This window comes from Salminus brasiliensis, chromosome 16 (genome assembly GCF_030463535.1).
Source record: "Salminus brasiliensis chromosome 16, fSalBra1.hap2, whole genome shotgun sequence".
NCBI lineage: Eukaryota > Metazoa > Chordata > Actinopteri > Characiformes > Bryconidae > Salminus > Salminus brasiliensis.
Genome location: NC_132893.1, coordinates 9,501,022 through 9,513,905, shown reverse-complemented (window position 1 = coordinate 9,513,905; position 12,884 = coordinate 9,501,022). Strand labels below are relative to the sequence as shown.

The following is a 12,884-nucleotide window of genomic DNA, read 5'->3' as shown; positions in this document are numbered from 1 at the left end:
GCCTTCAACCCTAAGAACACCATCCCCACTGTCAAACATGGTGGTGGGAACCTAATGTTTTGGGGGTGTTTTTCAGCCAATGGACCAGGGAACTTGATCGCAGTAAATGGCACCATGAAAAAAGAGCAATATATCAAGATTCTCAACAACAACATCAGGCAGTCTGCAGAGAAACTTGGCCTTGGGAACCGGTGGACATTTCAGCACGACAACGACCCAAAACACACAGCCAAAGTGGTGAAGAAATGGTTAGCAGACAAAAACATTAATGTTTTGCAGTGGCCCAGCCAGAGTCCTGACTTGAATCCAATCGAGAATCTGTGGAGGGAGCTAAAGATCAGGGTGATGGCAAGGAGACCCTCGAACCTCAAAGAGTTGGAGCTCATCACTAAAGATGAATGGGCAAAAATACCAGTGGAGACATGCAAAAAGCTGGTCAGCAATTACAGGAAGCGTTTGATTGCTGTAATAGCCAATAAAGGCTTTTCTATTAATTATTGAGAAGGGTATGAATAATTTTGGACATGCCACTTTTTGTTCAAATGTGTATAAAAGCTGAGAAATATTTTTTCCCACAATGATGCCTCTTGTACATCATCGTGTTATCTCCTGGGAGATGCCTGTGTCATTTCAAGACAAAAATATAACTTCTGGTTAAATAAAAGTAAATTTAAGTCAAACTTTGACAGGGGTATGAATACTTTCGGGCATGACTGTATATATATATATATATATATATATATATATACTGCTTGTTTTCAATGGAAACACACTTAAGATTATAAAATAAAGCAAATAAACAGGGCATGCAGACATTGTCAGAGTAAGAAATATTGATTTTAATGAAAATGATGACTCTGTATTTCAAATTTTGCCTTCATCAAAGAAGCCACCTTTTGCAGCAATTACAGCCTGGCAGACTAGGCATTCTAGCTGTCAACGTTTCGAGGTAATGTAACAGCTCAATAGGGTTCAGATCCGGAGACTGTGATGGCCACTCTATTACAGTCAGAACTCCTTATTTCTTAAATATTGCAGACACAATTTGGAGGTGTGTTTGGGATCATTATCCTGTTGTAGGATGAAATTGGCCCCAATCAAGCGCTGTCCATCACGCTGCCTTCACCATGCTTGACAGATGGCATTAAGCATTGGTCATGCATCTTTTCATTGGTCCTGCGCCTCAAACTTGGACTCATCTGTCCAATGTCTTTTCTCTTTGGCCCATCGCAGTCTTTTCTTTTTATTGGCCAGTGTGAGGTATGGCTTTTTCTTGGCAATTCTGCCATGAAGTCCAGCCTCCTGAAGTCGCCTCTGGACCGTTGATGCTCACACTAGTGTTTGACGGGTTCCATTTAGTGCAGCTGTCAGTTGACAGCCTGTGAGGCGTCTTTCTCTCAAACTGCACACTCAAAGATATTTATCTTCTTGCACAGTTGTGCATCGGGGCCTCCCCCTCCTTTTTCTGTCCTTGTTAGAGCCAGTTTGTGAAAATTTCTGATAATAGGACTAAATGCAAAATAAGGCTTTAATACAAACTTTTTATTCTTTAAAAATCATCTGGTACACTTGAATTAATTGTGAAATGGACAATATTGTTTGTGAATTGCATGAAAATGTTAAAGAAGGAAATTTGCAAGTGATCCTAAACCTGAGCGGTACTATATATATATATATATATATATATATATATATATATATATGTATATATATATATATATGTATATATATATCCTTCTCTCCCCTCTTTCTTTCTCTCTCTTTATCTCCTTCCCACCCCTCCAGGATGCCCTGGTGAATCTGATTCGTCGTGCTCAGCCCATGTTCCTCCAGTGTGTCAGTGCTAAGACAGATGGCGGTGGCTTTGATGTTCCGGCACTGCGTGTCCAGCTGCACTCTACCCACCTGCTATCTGCTCTACAGCTGTACCGCACAGGTCTCACAAACAAATACACACACACACTAGACTGCAGTGTCAAGGCATATTCCATATATACAGTCACCTCCAAATGTATTGGAACAGCAAAGCCAATTCATTAGTTTTAACACTATACACTGGAAACATTTGGCTTTGAGATTGTGAATATGTGTCTTCTTTGATCAGTGAATTGTGATGGGCTTTGATAACTCTTTTTCTTGGCAGTGCCTTTTGTTCAATGCTTGATTGAAACAATTTTAATGAATACATATTTCTGACATTGATATGTAATGTTCAATCATACATCAAACAGCCATTATATTAACACTAGACAACTGGGTCAGAGCATCTCCAAAACATCATGTCATGGGCACCTTATGGCTCATTAATGTCATTCACCTCACAATTTACAGGATCTGCTGCTAACATATTGGTGGCAGACACCACAGATCTTGTGGAGTCCATGCCACGAAGGTCAGATCTGTTGTGGCACACAAAGGGGACCTATTCAAAATTAGTATTAATGTTATGGTTAATTTGTGTATTGCTCAACATAAAAATTAAATATGTTTCTGCCTCCTATGTGACATATGTTTTAGTGATTAAATGAAAGATTTAACCACATTTCATGGCATGTCAAACTACATTACCCATAACTCGTAATCACAAAATTTGTGGCTACTGTGTCTTTCTTAGGCTACCCAGAGCATATGTCCCTGAGTGATTTCCGCTGCCGCTACCAGGCCCTGTCTCCTCCTGTGATGAAGCGCTACGGCTCTGTTTTCATCACACCGGATGAGAGAAAGGTTTGAAAGTCCTTTTATTCATCCTTTTTTTCTAAAAGTGATGTTATTCAAGTTGCTTTTTGTCAACTTGTGTTCAGTAACAGGTTATTGATTTGCCCTTATTGATTTGAAAGTTAGCAGCACAAAAGAACACTACATTCAGTGTGTCTCTGATTATCTTTGCTTTCAGGCAGTGGAAGAATTATTGATTGAACTAGATCTGGACAAGAAGAGCATTGTTTTGGGTGCAAGCAGGGTGAGAGTGTACATTAACACAAAAATGCCTAGAAGTGGTGGGGGTGGTCATTCCTTGATGTGTGTGCTTACGTTTGTTTGTGTGTGTGTGTGTGTGTGTGTAGGTGTTTATGAAATGTGGTGTGTTGAAGTATCTGGATGTGCAGAGGGATGGATTGGTCAGTTGTTGGCTGGTGCAGATGCAGGCTGCGTGTTTGGGGCATCTGGCCCGTCAGAGGTATCGCCGCATGAAGGTGAGGCCATTCCCACAAATACTTAAGCAGTGCATGCAAAGTTAAAGAGTTGAGTAGGTTAAGGGTTATTGTGAAGCAGCCTGGCTTAATTAATACTCCAGTCATTATTCAACTTAATCTATATCTGTCACATCTGTAGCATATTATGCATTTTTAAAAACAATTATTTCCCTATACTTAAAAAAGAACAGAAAAGCTGGTGACACATCTTTATTGGAAGCTCATGGAAATGTACCTTTTTTATTTTATATATTTTTTTGTTGCTCTTTAAAGGTGCCTTAGAAAGTTAAACTGTATTTATCTTGTCATTGTTGAATATTGAGAGTTCAGTAAATAGAAGAACATTGTTCAGCCAGAGTAGGGAAAAGGGCTGGTACAGGTTAGGCTAGGCCATACTACTGGGGGCTGTCACAGTAAAGTAAAACAGCCTGTAAAAGCCAGGCTTTTTGTAAGATTTGTCTCACAAGCCCACCCTAAAAAGCAAAACAGCATTTCTAATTCCCAAGGCAAAATGACAGAGCTTGTAAAACAGCATCTGGCCATTTTTTGCCAAAAAATGTCACACTTGCTATTTATACATCAAATCACAACTTTAATACCTTTAAAATTAAAACAAAACTGGTGACTGGTAAATTTGAGTGTTTATTAGCACTTTAATTCTAGCAACTCTATTTGTCAATTACAGAAGCAAACATTAGACACCAAACATGTAGGCTTTTTATACACAGTATTCATTTTACAGTATTTCTATTTTGTCCATATCATGCAGCCCTAATTAAGATAAATGCTGTAAATACAATGTTAGCCCTAATCTTATCTTATGCCAGGTCTGTTAGCCCACTATGCTAATACTCTGGGTTTTCAAAATGTAAAAACGCTTTTATTATGCATAGCTTTCTGAATGTTAATAGAGGATAGTTCTTGCTGTAAGTATCCTGAATAGCTTTTGTGACTGTTCTGAGATCAGGTGCAACAAATGGCTGTGAGCTGCATTCAGAGAAATCTGCGCGCTCTCGCTGCAGTGGCGAGCTGGAGCTGGTGGAAACTGCTGTGCAAAGTGCGTCCTCTACTGGACGTCAACAAGGATGCCCCCAGGATCCGAGCCAAGGAGGTGCTCAACTGTTTCCATATATTTTATTTATTTATTAAACCCTCAAGAATATTTAAAGGTTTTGGTAGGCATGTGAAATAACATAACCCCCATAATATTGACATAATACCATAAAGTATAAAAAAATACTATTTAATGAATTCAATTTAATTTTAAATAATTAAATATATGAACAGCAACAGCCTTTTAATAACATTCAATAAGAACGTTATTAAAAAAGAGACATTTCATAATTTTGGTCCTAAATTGCTCATTAAAAGTGTGATAAGTCACATAAAACTGTGTGTTAATGTGTTTGCAGGATGAAATCACTGCCCTCAGGAGACGTCTGGAGAAGTCTGAAAAAGAACGAAATGAACTGAGACAGACTGCAGACAACTTGGAGACTAAGGTGTGTGTGTACCTGTGCCTGTATGTACATTTGCATGTGGTTGTTGCAATGACTATGTGAAATGACAAATCTCTATCTGATATCTGACCCCCCCTCCCTGTGTTGAACTCTGTCTCTGACATGACTGATTAAATCCACTTAAATGAATCTCATAAAAAAGCCGCATTAACATAAGCTCAGATAAACTCATGAAGCTGTAATCCTGCTTATATCAGTGACACTGATAAATAAATGGCCCTCATGTTAAGACAGTGATGAATTACAGTAATGGTGAGGCTAATGCACTGTGTCCGTATGTATGTGCAGGTAACGGCTGTGGTGTCGGAGCTGAGTGATGAGCGATTTCGTGGCGAGGCCATGAGCCAAGCTTTAGACACAGAGAGAACAGAGCGACTTCGTTTAACCAAGGACAATAAGGAGCTACAGGTGCCCTACTCTAAACACTTCTTCACTTAACATATACTCTGTCTTTTATCAGCAACTTCAGGCCTTTTAAAAATGTTCACCCAAAAATGCTTGGCTGTAAGAAAGGAAAGCTAGCCAGGACCGTTTAGTTTTGCTTTCATTTGCATACTCTTTTCTGTCGCCAGAAACATTCCTTTAAAGTAGACCTATTTTACCATCTTTTCCCAATTTATTATAGTTCCATGATTTCTATAGAAGACAATCTGACAACTATAAACCCTGAAATTGTGTTAAATAATGTGTTTTCATACTGCAGTGGGTTTGCAATATTAGCATTAAGCTTGTGCCAGCAGTAGGGAATTTTGGATGGTGACATCTTCAGTTGGCAAAGCGAAGTCAAAACTAGCAAACAGAACCGAACCAAATATAAACCAGTGGTTTAAGCTTGGTGCAAAGCTAAAAACACAGGCAACAGACTGTTTTACTTTACCTAGACAAGATACTCCCCAGTTATTATAGTCGGTCACATTCAACTAACAAACTGGCTATTAGTGCTTCCGTCATGCCTGATCAGGCGTAGCAGTGAAAAACTAGGCAACACTTGCAGGGAATGGACGATGCAAGACTTTAAGTCAAAGGCAGGGTAACAAGATGTGGTATACAAACAAAATGGGATAAATCAAGGCAGCAGCAAAGTAAGGGACAAAACTAACAAACAATACAAACCTGACAACTCCGACTGGACTGCAACAAAACAAACCTGGGACTTGAAAGAGACTGGAGCTTGGGGGGGGGGCATAGGGGCAGAAAGAGAACTTAAAGCCACAAGCAACGTTTGGGTGCAAAATAGGGCAGGGATAATAACGATAACAAAACCACAAACAGGGCTTGGGTGTACAAAAACAGGTAGATAGCCAAAAAAACTAAAACAAAAATACAACACGAAGCAACGCTTCAGATACAGACAGGGAGAAAAAACTTCAAACAGCGATAAATAACAAAACCAAAGAGGCAGGGAAACAGGGGCAAACACAAGACTATGACAAACAGGGAAGTAAGGGCAAGGCACTAACAAAACACAGAACAAAAAACTATGCAGGCAGGTTTACCGAAGACCAAACGAAGCACAAGCAACATGGCACTGAAGGAATATCCTTAAACTGGCTATGGAAACCTCTGGACCCAGAAAGATTCAGCCAATTCACAATAGAGATTCCATGACTGCACAGAGCTTTTGTAGCCACAGTCCCAGGTGTTGTGCATGAGGTTACTGAGGGGAAAGCAGCTCTCCGGAATCCTGGCTCAAATGTATTTGTATAGCACTTTTTACAATTGTTGTTGTCACAAAGCAGCTTTATGCAATCAGTAATTTGTAAAAGACAGAAAAAAAAGAAAAATTAATAACAAAAATCTAAGACCCCCAGTGAGCAAGCCAACAGCAACATTGGCAAGGAAAACTCCCTCAGAGCTGGAGGAAGAAACCTTGGGAGGAACCAAGACTCACAAGGGGGACCCATCCTCCTCTGGTCAGAACTATTTATAAATTATTGATAAAAGTTACCAAACCATCTATACTGTTGTACTGCTCAGGTGTGCAATATTTTATATATCATAATACATCATAATATAATAATCATTGTGTTGTATTACTTCATATAGTCATGGCAGTGATGGCAAGAGTAATGAGAGTAATATAGTTAATATTGGGAATATTAATAGTGGCACATGGTTAAGAGTCCATTTAGGTTTTAACATGGTCATTAGGCAGGTAGCAAGGGTGTGCCTCTGGTCTGGCATGTGTGGTGGTGAGGGGGAGGGCCTGCTGGTCGGACTGGTAGGTGGCAGCTGGTCTGACACAGGTAGAGGGGACCTCAGCAGGCAGTCTTCCAACAGGTCGGGCTGGGTGACCATTTACTCAGAGAAGGTAAAGAGACACAGTTAGTTCTGAATGGATTTGTAGAGAGCAGAGAATGTTGAGCAGTATCAGAGTGTGTCTGACGACTCCGGCAGGTCTGACTATAACAGCCTAATTAAAAGGAGAAAGCCAGAAGGTAACACAGACACGGGGGCACAGGAAGAAGGACGTTATGTGACATCCAGAGTTTTATATTCTTTACGCAGTCCTCCATTTTCTTTCATCTAAATTTATCGTCAGGTTTGGCTGATTTGGCTGATGATATTGCCATGCCGGATCAGGCGTGGCAGTGAGAACACAGAGCACTTGCAGGGTTGGACGATGAAAGACTTTAATGATCAACACAAGTAATCACAGAAACGCGAACAGCCTAATCCGAGGTACAGCAATCTAAGGGTCATAAAGTGAAAATAAACAGAACTGGGAGGGCTCTGAACAGTAAAACAGGGAATACATTAACTGGGCAAACATGAAGGGGGTGAAGGGGCGGTGACAGGGGTACAATAAAAAGCAAAACTTATGAACATAAACTAAAAGCAGGGCCAAACAAAACAAAACCTTGAACTGAGAACTATGAAGCAAAGCTTCGGATCAAAACAAAACAGAACCTTGAACCGAGAACTACGAAGCAAAGCTTCGGATCAAAACAAAACAGAACCTTGAACCAAGAAGTACAAAGCAAAGCTTTGGATCAAAACAGAGAACGCTAGAAACAGTGACAACAAAACAGGACCTAAGTGACAGGGCAAAAAATAAATATAAAGCCCCAGTCCAAGGTGTTCGTTGTTAGTTTACTGAGGGAAGTCAGCTGCAAAGTGCATGCACAGATGGCTTCCTTATATGGGCATGGGGGCGGAGTCTGGGGATCGCCCCGGGGGAGAGCCAGATGATGCGGGCCTGATATATATAAAGCTGTGTGTCATCTGTAAAACAATGAAAATTAACGTCATGTCTGCTTATAACTGAGCCCAGTGGTAACATGTATAATGTAAATAATAGCGGTTCTAGAATAGATCCTTGCGAAAATCTTACTTTTGTGTAATTTGAAGAAAAATCTTTTATCTTTACAAACTGATAGCGTTCAGTTAGATGATTTGAACCATAAGATGATTTGAACCACAATAGGGCTGTTCCTGTGATTCCAACCATTTTCTCTAATCTAATAGAATAGTATGATCTATTGTATCAAAGGCTGCATTGAGGTCGAGTATGGCTAATAAAGATACGTAGCCCTGATCAGAGGCAAGAAGATCGTTTGTAATCTTTACTATGCCATGCTATGATTAGGTCTGAATCCAGATTGGAATTTCTCGTACATGTCATTTTTATTCAGGTATAAGCAAGAGTTGTTGGGCCACAGCTTCTTCTAGTATATTGGATATGTGTCTGTAATTAGACAATACACTAGGATCAAGATTTGGTTTCTTGATTAAAGGTTTTATGACCTAAGGGATGAATTTACTATTGTTAAAAGAGGTCTGATTATAATTGGGAGTATTTCTGAAAGGATAAATCTATAATAAAAGTGTATACTAGCTTTTCTGCAACCTGTAGAGATAAGGAATTTCTTAGGTTGGCAATGTTCCTAAAATGCATAAAGGCTGTTCTACTAATTTTAGCTATATGTTGCTCAAATGGATAGATCTGCATCTAATAGGACGCCAAGACTTTTAGCTGCTAGACCAGGAATAATGGAAGAATCAGCCAAGTCTAGCATTAAGTCTGGTTCTAGTTCTAGTGTCTTTTGGACCTAAAAGGAGAACCTCGGTTTTGTTACTGTTAAGAAGAAGGAAGTTATGTGACATCCAGAGTTTTATATCCTTTACACAGTTTCTTTAATCTAAATTTATCGTCAGGTTTGGCTGATATATTGTCATGCCATGTCTGATTATAATTGGAAGTATTTCTTTTAGTATTATTGAGGGACTTTGGTCAAGTGTACAGGTTGTACATTTTGCTAAGGAAACAATTTTTTTTTGTTCTGGCTGTGATCTGAGAAGAGAAGTGGGTAGAAGGCTTCCAGTTTTTGTTCTACAAGTTACGTTCTAAAGCAGTGACACCAGGTGATGGCCATGTTTTATTTATTAAGCAGGGTTGAACTTGTTGTCTAATGTTTTCTATTTTATTTTTAAAATAGTCCATAAAAACATTACTGGTTGGAATCTGGGGTTGAGTATCTGCCTGGCTTTTAGTAAATTTAGAAATCTCTCTAAAAAGTACTCTGAAATTGTTTTTGTATTTCTCGATCAGCGAGGCCAAATACGCTGAGCGTAAATCTTCTGTGAAATCAAACTGTCCACTTAGGAAGCAACACTGATTGAGAATCAATTTCACATGCTGTTGTGCAAATGGAATAGACAACAGGTGGAAATTATTGGCAATTAGCAAGACACACTCAATAAAGGAGTGGTTCTGCAGGTGGGGACCACAGACCACTTCTCAGTACCTATGCTTTCTGGCTGATGTTTTGATCACTTTTGAATGTTGGTGGTGCTTTCACACTCGTGGTAGCATGAGACGGACTCTACAACCCACACAAGTGGCTCAGGTAGTGCAGCTCATCCAGCATGGCACATCAATGCGAGCTGTGGCAAAAAGGTTTGCTGTGTCTTTCAGCATAGCTTCCAGAGGCTGAAGGCACTACCAGGAGCTGTCTCCTGGTAGTGCCTTCAGCCTCTGGACGCCAGTACACCAGGAGACGTGGAGGAGGCCATAGGAGGGCAACAACCCAGCAGCAGGACCGCTACCTCCGCCTTTGTGCAAGGAGGAACAGGAGGAGCACTGCCAGAGCCCTGCAAAATGACCTCCAGCAGGCCACAAATGTGCATGTGTCTGCACAAACGGTTAGAAACGGACTCCATGAGGATGGTATGAGGGCCCGACATCCACAGATGGGGGTTGTGCTCACAGCCCAACACCGTGCAGGACGCTTGGCATTTGCCAGAGAACACCAGGATTGGCAAATTCGCCACTGGCGCCCTGTGCTCTTCACAGATGAAGGCAGGTTCACACTAAGCACATGTGACAGACGTGACAGATTCTGGAGACACCGTGGAGAGCGATCTGCTACCTGCAACATCCTTCAGCATGACCGGTTTGGCAGTGGGTCAGTAATGGTGTGGGGTGGCATTTCTTTGGAGGGCCACACAGCCCTCCATGTGCTCGCTGCTGGAGTGTGTCAGCAGTTCCTGCAAGATAAAGGCATTGAATTTATGGACTGGCTCGTCCGTTCCCCAGACCTGAATCCGATTGAACACATCTGGGACATCATGTCTCACTCCATCCACCAACGTCACATTGCACCACAGACTGTCCAGGAGTTGGCGGGTGCTTTAGTCCAGGTCTGGGAGGAGATCCCTCAAGAGACCATCCGCCACCTCATCAGGAGCATGCCCAGGCGTTGTAGGGAGGTCATACATGCACATGGAGGCCACACACAATACTGAGCCTCATTTTGACTTGTTTTAAGGACATTACATCAAAGTTGGATCAGTCTGTAGTGTGTTTTTTTACTTTAATTTTGTGTGACTCTAAATCCAGGTCTCCATTGGTTAATAAATTTGATTTCCATTGATGATTTTTGTGTGATTTTGTTGTCAGCACATTCAACATTGTACAGAACAAAGTATTCAATGAGAATATTCATTCAGATCTAGGATGTATTATGTGAGTGTTCCCTTTATTTTTTTGAGCAGTGTATAGCCTTGAGCTTTTCTATCTGATGAAGCTCTAGACCGTGTAGTGATTTGTGCTGGTCTGTGCAGGAATCACCAGTTTCAGCTCTTAGTTTTGACTAAACACTAGTGAATCTAAAGTAAAATAATGGCACTTTCAGAAAGATAGTGGGTGGAGTTACTCAGATTGGAACGCTCTAATTCTAATGTTTAACCTCCTGTTTCCTGACCTAGGCATCTCACAAAAAAGCACAGAAAAAGAGTTATTTTTACATAATTTGTGCCCTTTAAAGGAAAAAATGTTGAGGTGTTGTTTATTTCTTTTACAGCACAATGAAAGCAAGTGAGATTTACATAAAATTGCATATGTACTTACACAGAGAGCAACTTCATCATGTGCTTGTGGTGTGTGTTATAGGCCCGATTGGATCAGAGTAAGGTCACTCTGGAGGCTTTAGAGAAACAGCTTGAGGAGGAGAAACAGAGAGCCAAGAGTAAAGAGGCTTTGGGTGGTGTGGCCACAGGTAACAGTACATTAAAATATTTCTGACTCAACAGATTTTACGTTTTGATCACTTATTACTGATTAGCTTTATCTTGTGACAAACATTCGTCATTCATCTATGCTAGAAAATTTAAGGAACAGTAAAAATGATGATAAAACATTTGGATGCACAATAACTGTATGTGTGTGTAAAGTAGGCTAATTAAATTGGCAATACACTACTTTAAAGTCTAAATGATCAAATAATTTTCCAAAAAAATCTAATTCCAATTCTAAATTTGAGTGTTTGACACAAAGTTGTCTAAGCCCTTATACTCTGCTTATGCTCTTGTAGTTGCCTTTATTTAAAACTTGATCTGTATGTATTTTTCTTGTGCATGCAGTGCATGAATAAATCACTGTGGCAGAAAACATGTATCTGTTCATATTGAGTAGGATAAATCAAATGCTATGCAGCACTTGGTTTTACACCTCTTGATACTCTTTATATTAAACCTATGTTGAAACAAAATAATTTATCTAAGAGGTATGGAAATGTCAAATGTTCAAATGCCAACATGTGTTCAGAGTGTGAGCTGCAGCTGCAATTGGAGTGTGCACTGACAGAGGTGGAGTTTCTGCGAAGGCGTCTGCGTCAGACCGAGGAGAGGCTGGAGGCTGAGAAAGAGGCGAGAGAACTTTTAGACATCAAGGTACAAAAGAGCACACTATGTTTTTATTTGGTCCACACACCTACACCAAAAAATACTTCAACACATGCCTGTGAATTATCTGTCAATAGTTTTAAAAAGCAACTAAAATATTTTTTTTTCATTCTGGCTTTTATTTATTTGTTTGTTTGTTTATTTGTTTGCTTATTTGGTTATTTATTCTATTTTCAATTTATGTATCTTATGTTTCTATGTATGTATTTCTATATGTATTTCTTACTTAATACTACTGTTTTAAATTAAACAGTTTTACTTTTCTACTTTTATCTGCTTTTTCCTATTTTATTGACATGATCATGTTGTTAATTTTATTTATCACAGGTTAGTTTTGTTTTGGAGGTTTTTTTTCCCATTTTTATCTGCTGCTACCTCTGGGTGGCGCCTCTTCCCCCCTTTCTGCAGGTCCTGGAGCTACAGTCCCAGATGGAACAGTCCAAGCGCTCGGTAACTGAGCTGAAACGCCACTGCAGGCGCGTGACCTCTGACCTGCAGGATGCCCGTGTTCTGATTGACAGTCTGCAAGCCCGAGCTCATGAGCTGGACAGGAAGCAGAGGAGGTCTGTTCTTTCTCCTTAACTAAAATGTCACATTAGCATAGAGTTGATAACCATTTATTATGGTACTCTGGCACGTCTCTAATATACCTTCAACCCTTTTCTCCTGTGTGTGTGTTTGGTGTGTGTCTGTGAATATTTGTATGTGTGTGTGTATGTATATAGATTTGACAGTGAGCTGACCCGTGCTCTTGAAGAAGCAGAAAGAGAGAGGGAGCAGAAGGACAAGGCCATCCAGGAGAGCACAGCTCTGGGGGGCGAGATCTTCTCTCTGCGCCGTACCCTGAAGGTAACAGCTCAGGGTCACTCCTCAGCCATATGGCATAACGCCTGTGCACTTGGTGTGTCCTTTGTTGGCAAGTTGTGTCCATAAGCTACATATTATATTCAACATTCAAGATTTAAAGTAATATTATGTAATAAGAATA

General features: G+C 40.2%; 1 protein-coding gene across 1 annotated transcript in view; it reads left to right on the top strand.

The window, feature by feature from the left end:
• LOC140537243 (unconventional myosin-XVIIIb-like) overlaps positions 1–12,884 on the top strand; it is a 56,979-nt gene that overhangs the window by 25,786 nt on the left and 18,309 nt on the right. The window contains exons 21-31 of the mRNA XM_072659569.1: positions 1,786–1,936; positions 2,615–2,724; positions 2,894–2,959; positions 3,063–3,191; positions 4,159–4,302; positions 4,604–4,693; positions 5,000–5,119; positions 11,106–11,211; positions 11,760–11,884; positions 12,305–12,459; positions 12,622–12,745. Coding sequence (XP_072515670.1) covers positions 1,786–1,936; positions 2,615–2,724; positions 2,894–2,959; positions 3,063–3,191; positions 4,159–4,302; positions 4,604–4,693; positions 5,000–5,119; positions 11,106–11,211; positions 11,760–11,884; positions 12,305–12,459; positions 12,622–12,745 — 1,320 coding nt within the window. The remainder of the gene's footprint in view (positions 1–1,785; positions 1,937–2,614; positions 2,725–2,893; positions 2,960–3,062; positions 3,192–4,158; positions 4,303–4,603; positions 4,694–4,999; positions 5,120–11,105; positions 11,212–11,759; positions 11,885–12,304; positions 12,460–12,621; positions 12,746–12,884) is intronic.